General features: G+C 33.2%; 1 protein-coding gene across 4 annotated transcripts in view; it reads left to right on the top strand.

The window, feature by feature from the left end:
* Nucleotides 1-12,548, top strand: part of ESCO1 (establishment of sister chromatid cohesion N-acetyltransferase 1) — a 55,134-nt gene that overhangs the window by 14,905 nt on the left and 27,681 nt on the right. For 3 of the 4 annotated variants that reach the window (XM_078153471.1, XM_020970678.2, XM_020970680.2), the window contains exons 3-8: nucleotides 1,186-1,246; nucleotides 3,645-3,742; nucleotides 3,965-6,159; nucleotides 8,156-8,270; nucleotides 10,648-10,711; nucleotides 12,046-12,163. In XM_078153471.1, coding sequence (XP_078009597.1) covers nucleotides 3,967-6,159; nucleotides 8,156-8,270; nucleotides 10,648-10,711; nucleotides 12,046-12,163 — 2,490 coding nt within the window. In that variant the 5' untranslated portion in view covers nucleotides 1,186-1,246; nucleotides 3,645-3,742; nucleotides 3,965-3,966. The remainder of the gene's footprint in view (nucleotides 1-1,185; nucleotides 1,247-3,644; nucleotides 3,743-3,964; nucleotides 6,160-8,155; nucleotides 8,271-10,647; nucleotides 10,712-12,045; nucleotides 12,164-12,548) is intronic. The other variant, XM_078153472.1, reaches the window with a different exon arrangement.

Here is a 12,548-nt window from a genome sequence, read left to right on the forward strand (position 1 = left end):
ACTATTACCACTGAAGAATTTAGAGCAATAGTAGAAACTTTGCAGCAAGATAATTTAAAAATCTTTGGTAAACAGTTGGCCCTCGAGGTGGGTAGTTGCAGCTCATTTAAATTATTGCCATAATGATTATAGTTTATAATCAACACTGTTTATTATAAAACCTACAGAGCATCAAATTAATGAGCATAGAATTTTAGAGACAGTGATAATCTCAGCACTGCTTCCTGAACTGTTTGTTATCCTACGAGAAAATACTTTTTCTGTCAGCTTTTTAAAATGACACTCTGGTATTGACTTTACTGTAGTATTCACTTTCTGTGTAATTTTTGATTGGAGAAATGGTCATGGTTAAGTTTTGGTAGGTCTGAAATGTGTTCGACAGCTATCGATTCATAATCTAGTTACCAAACAATTTGACTTTCTTGAATGTTAACATACTATATAGAAGAAATGAATGCTGTTGGGGCAGGTAGGTGGTGCAGTGGATAGAGCACTGGCCTTGGAGTCAAGAGGACCTGAGTTCAAATGTGACCTGAGACGCATAATACTCAAGCTGTGTGACTCTGGGCAAGTCACTTAACCCCAATTGCCTCACTGGAAAAAAAGAAAAAAGAAAAAAAAATTAATGCTATTAAATATTAAATATATTAGAGAAGATAACGTACCAAAATACAGGGTGAAATTTATGTAACTAATAATTTTGATGGATAATTAGGGAATTATCCATTTTTCTTTAGTCTAGAAATATTTGGATTTCTAAGCCATTAGATGAGTTAATTTAACTAGAAATATTACACGTAGAACAATGTGCAAATTAATGCACTTTGTATTAAATTTTTAGTAGTAATGTAATTATTGAAGCCACATTTAAATGAACTTTTTCTGCATTTTCCAAAGTTATTCTACCCTTGAAGTCTAGTCTATGCTAAGTTGGGAACCCCTCCAGGGGAAAAACGCAATGCTGTGTAAAAATGGGACATTGGGTCTGATTGAAATATGCTTGTATTTTCTGAGCACGATTATTAGCAGACAATGTCAAGCCAATGGGCAATTCAGCTTGGTTTTTAAGGGGCTTAGTGAATCGTTAAAGTGAAAATTATTATCACATATTTATACGATGGCTTTCTTTTTCAGAGTTCATTGATGTGCGTTAATAATGTATCCTTTCCTCTTTTTTTTTAATAGAATTGTTAAAAAAAAACTGGCTATCCAGTTTTTAAAAAGTGATCTCCAGACCTTTTGTGAGGTAAGTAGCAGGATGAGTTATTTGGTGGTCAGATATATTATTATATCTTATTATTATATTATAAATAATATGTTATATATTGTTTATACTACTTTTTTGATATTTTCAAAGAAGAAAATTCACTTCTTAACCAGTTTACCACTGAAATAGAATAAACTGTTAACACAATTGTATTAATATTATTCAAATAATTTTTTAATTGTACTTCTGTAGATAGTTAACAGATATAATTTAGAACTACTAAAACAAATATGAAAAGTAATATTAACTCTAAGGTACCATATTATTTGGGATTTTAGTCTTGATTAGTTTAGCTATTAAAATATTAGCATAAAGGCACAAAATCTGTCATGGACATTTTTTAAATAGAGACTGGATGACCACTTATTAGGGATATTGATTAGACTATTTTTGCTTCAGGGATGAATTCGATTATGTGACCTTAGACGTCCCTCCCAATAATGAAATTCTGTGGTTCTAGCAAAATTTGAAAATTTTAGTATAAGCTGTTAAATGAGGATTTTACTGTCAAATGGGCATACAAACACTTAGAGTATTTCCTGAGAGCTTTTAACTCTTAAGAAAGATTTAAAAGCACTTATTATTTCTCTGTAATGAGTTGCTTTGGTTACATCTTAAAATTAACTTGTATTTCTTTTACCTTTAATCATTATCATGAAATTTTCTGAATATACTTGTTGTGTTAACTATATTTGTTTTGGGTGATTTCCTAAGTTGCTAAATCATGGAAGCGATTCCCATTTTCATCAGATGTTTTGACATTTTTTTCACTACTGTCCTTTCTGGTCACAAGTAAAAATCATGTCAGATTGATGCTTTTGAGAGACCAGGAAATGTTAATGTAATTACTAAATATTTGTAGGTCCTACATCTACTCAAATGAAAACTTCTTGATTCTTTATTTAAAGGGTTGTGGGGTAGATAAGTTTGTTATTCTTGTACCCTCTTCCCAAGGCTTGACATAATACTACATCATCCAAACCAGATCCTTTCAATAGGATCTCTCCCTTCCTGTGAACCCAGTCTGAACATTTGACTGACAGTGAATAGGATGTACTGCTTAGCATACCATAAGCAAAGAACAAAATTTGTTGATATATCATTGGATTATATCCTGCTGAGTAGAGGGTTTTATGTTTGATTCTGAAGATGATAGGGAGCCACTGGAGTTTATTGAGCAGGAAGTTTATATGATGGCACTTGTACTTTAGGAAGATCAGGTTGATAGCTAAGTGGAGGATAGACTGGAATGGGGAGAAGCTTGTGGCAGGAAAATCAACAAGCAGGCTAGTGCAGTAGTCTAGGTGTGAGGAGATGAGGGCCTGTATCAGGATGGCATTATTAGAAGAGAAAAGAGTACGTTTGTAAGAGATGATACAAAGGTAGAATTGACAGGCCTTGACAACAGATTACATATGGAAGGGTGAGAGAGCATTGAGTCAAAGATATCTAGGTTGTTGGCTTGGGGATGGAGAGAGGATGGTGGCGCCTTTGTAGTAGGGAAGTTTGGAAGGAATGAGGAAAGATTATAATGAGTTCTGTTTTAAGGTGTCTGTGGGACATCCACTTTGAGATACCTAATAGGCAGTTAGAGATGTGAAACTGGAAGTCAGCAGAGAGGTTTGGGTTGGATTAATAGATTTGAGAATCATTAGCTTACAGATGTTAATTGAATCTGTGGGGGAGGAATCCTGTGGTGTGCTCATGGCTAGCAGATATGACTTGGATTAATTATTTGGCAAAGAATACTGAGAAAGACCAGTCAGATAGGAGGAAGACCAGGAGAGACATGATAGGGACATTAGAAGTTATCTAGTTTAGCCTTATAGTTTTAAAGATGAGGCTGAGTGACTTGTCCAAGGTCCCATAGGTAGTAAGTTATAGATCTAGGATTTGAACCCAGTTTCTTCTGATTTTTCAAACTCGGTGTTCTTTCCATTCTACCAGGCTGCCTCCCAATGACTGAATTTCTATAGCAGAAAAATTATTATTCTAAGTGAGGATAAAAAAATCCAATACTAACTAATTAGATGTGTAGAAGTCAGTAACAGTATTGGTGGAACCACGTAGTGCTACTATTAATACTGTGATACAGGTTACAGAGCATACTTTTCACATATTTGATCATTTTTGATTCTCACAATCTGTGAGTTGGATCATGGAGGTATTAGCTTCATTTTCTAGATAACTGGAGCTCAGATAAATAGAGGATTTGCCCCCAAATCTTCCAGCTATGAAGTAGCAGACCTGGGTCTAGAAGTCAGGTGGTAATTCATAGACCAGTGCTTCTCCCCAGCTCCCCACTATCTTAGGAGAAATATTGCTATTGTCTTCTTTCATTAAATTTAAATGTTTTCATACCTGATCTTTCCTTTAGGTAAAATGTAATGTGTCAAGAGCAAGTTTATAAGGAATGCTTTTTGTCATATTTTCAGAAGTTAAGGTGGCTGAAGTTACATTCTTTAGGGAGAAACTGTAAGTAAAACACATTTGATATATTGAACTTAAACCAAATTGTATTCAAATAAGAAAAGTTATAGCTTAAATATGAGGGTCATCAGTTATATACTATTTATATAACCCTGTATGGATAGAGTTTAAAATTAAACTGAAAGTTTCAAATGGTGGTAAATTGAGGCTATTTATGTACATTGCCTTGGTCAGAATGAGCTATAAACTTTTTTTTTTAACTTGCAGAAATGGCAGCACAGAAAAGGAAATCTACACTGGTAGAACATTCTGCTAAACGGAGGAAACTAGATAACAACAGCAAACTGACAAACTCAGCAAACAGAGAGAGAAACTTCGAAACACAACATGTGTCAAATAAATCAAAGTCAAATAACTGTAAAGTACAGAAGAAAAAATCTCCCAAAACTTTTGTTAAAGCCGACAGGTCAGTGACCAATAAAACCACCAATAATTTTGCTAGATCTTATCAAACTAAATTAGTTGAAAAGTCACAGTCTGAACCTGAACTAAATAGAACCACCCATAAAACTTTGCCATTAACAAAATCAGCACTAAAATCTCCAAATAGGATAAATTCTCCTCAGGCTTCCCCCAAATCCTCCAAAGTAAAACATAAGAATCCTTCAGGGTCCAATCATACTATTTCTAGTAATGCCCCAGGAAAGACAGAGAAAACTAATTTGAGTGAAACTAAAATTTATTTTGAAAATGAATGTCAACATCAGTTAAAAACAGATTTTAAGAACAGTTCTGGAATCCAGAGCATCAAAAATAGTAGGCATTCAGTATTAGATTCTACAAGGACATTTAAAACTACTCAAAGGACTGCTGAGTCAGAAATGAAATCTACAAGGGGAAAATCAAAAGAAAACAATTCTGCTACATCAACTAAAATAGTAAAAAATAACAATAAAAAAGGACAAGGAGTTAAAAATTCTCAGAGGACTCTAACAAAATCAGCTTGCAAGGAATTAGAAAAACCATTAAATAAATCTTCCAGTGACTGTAACACAAATGAATCTGAACTAGGAACACATGTGGTCACCAGGTCAACAAAGGCTTTCTTTGATGAGAAAAAATCTACTAACTGCATTCACAAAACACAGGTGACTGTGAAGAAACATTCACAAGAACCAAGACAAAATAGGAAACCTCAGAAAAAATCAGCTCATGCAACTGCTAAATCAAAATGTGGCACTCAGTTGAATGAGTTTAATAGGAGATCACAAAGACTACAACAGTTAGCAGATATTTCAACAAAGTCCTTGCGTAACAGAGAAATTAAAAATCAAGTTCTAGAATTAAAGCAAAGCATATCAGCTGATAGAGCGGAGTCCTGTAGCAAAGCTAAAACTAAACCTAGTCAAATTAAAGTTGTGCAGAAAAATTTGAAACGAAAACTCATAAGCTCTGACTCTAAAGAAGAGAGAAGCACAGCAAGTGAAGTATCAAATTCACCAAAAAGAAAGAAATGCAGGGTAAATAATATATTAGATGGTGCCTGTGGTCCTCAGCACAAACAAGGATCTGAAAAATGTCATCAGCACAAAATTAAAAAAGAAGGAAAAAACTCAGTGCCTGTCATCTCTTCCCAAGACAAAAAAGCAAAAACGGCCACTTCTCTGATTTCAAAAAGGAATGAGAAAATTAACAAGAAGGAGTTAGTTCATCCAAAAATGAAAAGCAAAACAAAATCAAAAAATTCACAACCAGCAGTGACTGAAGGAAACACGGATAAACATTCAGAGGAAGTTGTAAAGACAAAACGTGTTAGCATCCTTGAACTATGTGAAGAAATTGCAGGTGAAATTGAGTCAGATACAGTTGAGGTGAAGAGAGAATCTTCGTTTACTGAAGGAGGAAAAGAGGATCAGAAGCCAACAAAGTTGGAGCTGACTGAAATTGAAACACAGGTGATTACTCAGAAGGAAGCAGATGAAAATGTTCAGTGCAAACGTTTCTTCCCCAGTAGAAAAGCCAATCCTGTAAAATGTGTATTAAATGGTTTGAACAGACTAGCTAGTAAGAAATCCAAATGGACCAAAATTAAACTAGGAAAAGCCAATCACTTACGTCAGAATAGTTTAGGTTCTCCAAATGCTCCTAAACTGGACCCATTAAAAACTAAACCTAAACTTCCACAAGGTTCAATTCATCTGACAGCTTCAGAAATGGATCATCCAAAAAGTCAAAGCCAGTGGCTAATGCCGAGACCATGTGATGATAAAGATTTAGCATGCCATGAGGAAAAACAGAAAGAGATTTATTTTCAAGAAGTCAAAAGTGGTAAAACAACTGAAAAGAACAGAACTACAGAAAGGACTACTGAGAATGGTCAGCTGGATAATCGAATTAAACCGCCTCCCAAACCATCACTGGATAATCAGATGAAACATTCTCTTGAACCAACACTTGATGAGGTAATCAATTTCATTGTGTATAATATCAAAGGGACACGGGTACTTTGTAAAAAAAAAAAAAAAGGTAGTTTGGTCCAAATAATCATGTCATGATTTTGTTTAGCTAAAATGCTTTAGTTTAAAAAGTCATTTGTTAAGATCAGATTTTGTACATAAGAGAAGTATAAACCAACTGCTAATTAAGATATGGACAGGTAAAGGTCTTTTCTAATTTGGGGAAATAATCATAAAACCAGTGGAAGGCAATATAAGGCACTTCCTTTATAGTCTTTAAATTTCTATGGAAATTCAGTCTTTTTTGGGGGGGGTTCCTTATTAATTTTCAGCAGAAAACCTGATTGTTTCCTGCTTCATTTACCATATTCCCACATACAATCTTAATTCCTGTTGTTTTTAACCCTGTTTGTCTAAACCTAATATAAATTGGAACAAGCCTATTTTTCTCAAAATTTTAATGTAGTTATATTTTAGAAAGTAGTTTAAAAAACCTCATTGATACAGATATCACTGGTCGTGTGACAGGAAAAAAGGTCCTCCTTCAGCCCTCTGGTGCCAAACAAAATAAGTGGAATCATCTAGTCCAGATGTTGTTTGTGAATGGTGAACTTATTTCTTCCTAACTCATTTCTTCTTCAGGTGAAATAACTTTCCATTTCCTTCATCTGATTTTCAGTTCATGTCATTTCAAATCCTGTGTGCATTCATCTGGCTTTGTAATTTAGAGCTTGAGTCTTATTGCTGGAAACCTGAAATATAAATCGGTGTGCCATGAGACACTTCACAAAGGGACAAAAAGGAACATAATATATTCTTATTTTCTGTTCCTTTTTTAGTTTCTATCATAATTAGTAAAGAATAGCAGAGTACAACCTTTAAAAAATGGATGCTAGCTGGAGATATGCAAGTCGTGACCATTCTACTTTGCTAGTGGGATCGTCTTTCATTGACGACTTCATCATAAAAGTTACTATGCTAGATTACATTGTAGTAGTCTTTTTCTTTTGGCTAGACAGTGGGGTTAAATGACTTGCCCAGGATCACACAGCTAGTAAGTGTAATGTGTCTGAGGCTGGTTTTGAACTCAGGTCTTCCTGAATCCACCAGGGTTGGTGCTTTATCTGCTGCGCCACCTAGCTGCCCCCACTGTAGTATGTAAATTGTCACACTACCTCATAAGCCAACAGGTTATATCAGCTAACATTCACAAGAGTTTTTTGTAGTTAACATACTCATACATTTTTATTCTCAATTTTTGAATTATTTTGTGTAAGTATTATTTGCCATTTTACAGAAAAGGAAACTGTTTCAAAGAGCCTTGTCAATTTCCCAAAGTCACATAGCTATGAAGTGTCAGAAATGAGACTTTAATTTGAATCATCTGACTCCATAGTAGTCCTCAGCTAGATAGAAGCAAGACTGGCACATAGTATATAAGTAGAAAGAGGATAGGAATGGGGTGTGCTGGCATCAGGAAGGATGGGAAAGTAAAAAATGACAGAGAAAAACTTCTTTCTTAATAATAATAAAGGCTGGTTAAGTCAGCCCTTAACTTCTAAGGCCAGCTCGTTCAGTCTTGTCCAACCTATACAGAATCACTTGGTTATTTCAAATGCTGTCCTTTGTGACTTATGCAATAGACCACTAACCCTTGAAGAAAGAGTAGGTGATAGTTGGGAAAAGGTAACATGGGCCAAAGTTGAAGTAAATATTGTAGGCTGTGTCGAATTTTTGTAGGGCTGGTAATTTTTGAACAAATCAGTTGTCTGAACTTGTAGTTTATTAAGGTAAGAGTAACTCATGAACCATGTATTTTTGAGGGAGTTCCTTAATATTAGTAAATAAAGTTCTTTGTGAATATAAAATGTAATTTTCTCTTTATATGCTGTCTTTTAATCAGTTTTAGCATGTAGTGCTTTGGGTTTGGGGACAGAAATTAATATAAGGGAGAAATGGTTTGATTCAGAATGTATTAAAATTTTGAATTGTGTATGTTCAGAGTTTCAGCTTATATTTGGAATCTAGTCCAGAAAACACTCCAATGAAAAATGTTGCAGCAGTGCCACCTCTTCTTAATCAAGCCAAAAATGACACAGGAGAAAATAAATCTCCAGGTAATACTTGGAAATTAAGTTACTTGAATTTGTAAGGTTCAGAGATACTTTCCAGAATAAAAAAAAAAGTTTTCATCCATAATAACTGTTCATTTCACTAAGCATTGTTCAAATCTTTTAGACTTACAGATTCTTTCTAGACAAAGTGTAGTCTTTTATAGTGAGATTTTATTTTCCAGGAGATGAAGCATTTTATCTGTTCCTTTGCATTCCTAGAACGTGTGTGATTTGGTTTTATCTAAAGAGTTCTAATGTAACTCATTTATCCTTGATTCTTTTCCTGGACCTTCTTAGTCTCTATTGTAGTGGCTTTTTAATTTTGTTTTTATTTCAGGATACCCATAACTCACATCTTCAAGAATTGATTAATACTCTTAAAGCTAGTCAGTAACGGCTACAGGGTATTTAAGAATACAAGGACTTTCTTATTTTTCTTTTATTTCATCTCCTCAATCATAACCTTTAGTTACTGAAATTCTGTTTGATTAATGCTGCTAACTCAATATTAGGTTCCTGATCAATTTAAGAAATGTTACCATCTATTCCACTTTTATCATACAAATGTGCATGACATCTTACAAAAGACTTGTAGTGAAATCTGTTTCCCTTGATAAAATAATCTTATTGGAACCCTTTGGTCATTGTTTTCTTGACTGTATCAGCATATAAAGAGAAAGAAATTTATGATTATCATTCTGCTAAAGGAAAGTGCTAAAGATAAGACCTAGGCAGTTGCAGTTATGTTTCTTCTCTCTCATCTTTTTTGATGTGTTCTCATAAAAGAATAGAGTAAATCCAAAAATTGGTACATTAGTTCAGTAGACAGGTTTTTATTTTTGTTATAAACTTAAATATAATGAACCTGGATACATTTCATTATAAAGAATAGAAGAAGAAGATTATATATAAAACTGAACTTGTAGCTTTTTTGTTTAGTTGTTTGGTATTTTTGATGGCTTAAATATCCTTGTTTCTCTTCTGCCTCCCATTGCCATTTGCTTTTTTTTAAATACATTTTTTTTCAATTTTCAAGCATTTATTTTCTCTCTGTACCTCCCCACCCCTACCCCAGGGTGAGGTGGGGAAAGAAATGCAAAATCTCTTATATAGGCATAGTGAAGTAAAACAAATTCCTGCATTGACCATGTCCAAAAATGTGTTTATTTCACAAGTCTGACATGAGTTTGCAACATTTTTTGTTATCAGTCTTCTGGAGTAATGGTTGGTCATTGCATTGACCATAGTTCTTATCTTTCAGAATAGTTCATTTTTACAGTATTGATGCTAGGGTATAAATTGTTCTCCTGGTTCTGCTTACTTACTTTAAATCAGTGAGCGGAACCAGGAGAAGATTATGCATAGTACAGCAACATTGTGTGATGATCAACTATGATAGACTTCGCTCTTCTCAGCAACACAGTGAGCCAAGACAATTCCAAAGGACTTCATGATGGAAAATGCTGTCCTTATCCAGAGAAAGAACTATGGAGTCTGAATGCAGATAGAAGCATACTATTTTTACTTTTTTTTGTTTTTTTCTTCCTCATTTTTCCCTTTTGTTCTGATTCTTTTTTCACAAGATGACAAATGTAGAAATAGGATTTTAATATGATTGTACGTGTATAACCTACATCAGATTGCTTGCTACTTGAGGAGAAGGGAGGAAGAAAAATTTGGAGCTCAAAATCTTAGAAAAGTGAATTTTGAAAGCTATCTTTACATGTAATTGGAAAAAAATAAAATGGTATTGATTGGAAAAAAACTTCATTCTTCATCTAATCATCAGTCTTCCCAGATTTCTCTGAAAGTCTTCATTTCTTACTGCACAATAGTGTTCCATTGCATTCTTATACCTTAGTTTATTTAACCATTACCTGGGTAATGGGTTAGCTTTCAGTTCTTTACCTCAACAAAAGGAGCTGCTATAAGTCCTTTTTTGATAAATATATAATCTTTTCCTCTTTATTTGGGGATATAGACCTAGTCGTGGTATCAGTAGGTCAGAGGGCTTGCCTCAAGCATAATTATAAATTGATTTCCAGAATGGCTGGTACAGGTTACAATTCCATTTATAGTGCATCAACTTGTAAAAGTGCGTATTAAACTTCTCAATAAGTAAATAACTCAATAATAAAAGTATTTTATTTTGGGATAAAATCTTATATTTATTACCCTTTATTCCTTTCTTAAAATTCACAGTGTATAAAGCAAGGATAATTTTATTGGCTATAAGTAGGGAGGAAAATAATCTAATTGGTTTTTGTTAAATGAATTTATTAAACAGTAATAAATTTATCATATATTTTGACTTTGTGTGGTCAGGTTTGGCCAGTTATATAGCTAAGCATGTGATCTTTTTTTTATTATTAAATTACAGATATAACTCCTAAACAGCTGATAAGCACTTTTAATAACCAAATATCTAAGACCAGTGATAACAGGTATGGTATGACCTTTATCTAGATGAAATGATGAATTCTTAAGATATTTGTGACAAATTAAAGTTTTGGGGTGGTGGAGGAATGTGTCCTATACACAACTAGGTTTTTTATTTTACTTGTATAGGGAGCTCCTAGTAAGTAATTTCCTGTCACCAGTGGAGATCTATAGTTGGCTTGTATCTTATGGTCTGGTTCACAAAGTTAACCCAGGATTAACCTGGGTTCATAGAGCCAGTATTTGTTAAAGGTGGGATGTAAATCAACTTTTCCTGACCAGAACTAGTTCTTTATCTACTATGCCATGTTGTCTCTTGTATGGTCTAAAATTTGATAAATCATTGTGTTATATATTGTAGAATGCATTACAGAATCAAATAAAGTGGAAAAATTGAATAACTCTCCAATTCTAACCCTGTATTTTGGTAATTCTCTAATCCAAACCTATTTTCCAGTTGACCCCATTCTGTCTATCCTAGAGTTTAAACTACCATTTAGCTTATTCAACAGGGCTATTTTTCTTTTTTCTTCCCCCAAGATCAGTGTTAATTCCTGCAGAAAAAGAAATTATAATAATAGTGTTTGACAAGAAAATACTCATAGCAAATTGATAGATTAGGTAAATGAAAAAATCAAGTTAAAAAAAAGAAGTTGAAACTAAAAGATGATGAGAGACATTGTAGTATAATAGGCAGAACACTGTTTTTGGAGCAAGGAAGACTTATGTTCCAGACCCCTTTCAGACTGGCCAGGTGATACTGAGCAGGTCACTTAATTTTGCAGTGTTACAAGTAACTCTTTTAAAATTATAAGTTTAAGAAGACTTGTTGATCTGCATTGATAGAGGTAGTTTCTTAACCATCATCTTGCTGCACCATTTAAACCATAGGTTCAATTAAAAAAAAAGTCATGATTGAGCTCATGATTGGTTAATATATTTGATCACATTAGTGCAAATGGAAAGAAAATTTTCATTAAAAACTCAAAACATAAAAAGTGTTGCAGTTTTTGTAAATTTTTTTTTGTTTTTATAGCAGATTTATTTTTGTAATCATATATAAATGTATGTATACTTTGAAAGACTATCTCAAATATTTGAAGGAATAAATAAGTATAAAGCAAACAATTTACAGGATTAAAACATCCACAGTATCATTTTCAGATTCTTAATTAGCATGCTCATTCAGGCTTACTAATTTGTCTAGAAAATCTTTTTTTTTCTTGGAATTCATTATTTAATAATGAACACCATAGTAAATGCTACATTGTTTAAAAAAAGTTTGAAATTACCTGGAGTTATTATATAATTCAATGTAATTTATTTTTTAAATTTGAAGGGTGAGTTTGCTGAACCATTCATCATCAATAAAGTACAATTCCCCTTTGGAAATAAAGATTTCAAAAGATTTAAAATTAAAAGAAGCAGAGAAGGATGGTGATAAGCAGTTGATCATAGTAAGTTATTTTAAAATTTTATTACCTTTTTATATCTTAGTCATTTCCAGATATGCCTCTATACTTTCCCAGCTAACCCTTGTAACAATAAATACATTTTTAGATATGGTTGAATTTTTAAAAGTTTATTTTATTGATTCTTTTAAAAAATTTTCAGTTTTTCAAGTAAGAAATCTGTTTTCTCTCTGACTTACCTCTCCTAACCTTCTCTCATTGGGGAAAAAAAAAGGTGAAAACTTTGTAACAAATATGCATAATCAAGCTACATAAATTCATGCATTGGTCATGTCCAAAAAATAGATGTCTCAGTCTACACCTTGAGTCTTATTACCTTTCTCACAGGAAGTAGATAGCATGTTTAATCATTAGTCCTTTGGAAATGTTG

This window comes from Phascolarctos cinereus, unplaced genomic scaffold (genome assembly GCF_003287225.1).
Source record: "Phascolarctos cinereus isolate Bilbo 61053 unplaced genomic scaffold, phaCin_HiC Scaffold_4;HRSCAF=312, whole genome shotgun sequence".
NCBI classification, from domain to species: Eukaryota; Metazoa; Chordata; class Mammalia; order Diprotodontia; family Phascolarctidae; genus Phascolarctos; species Phascolarctos cinereus.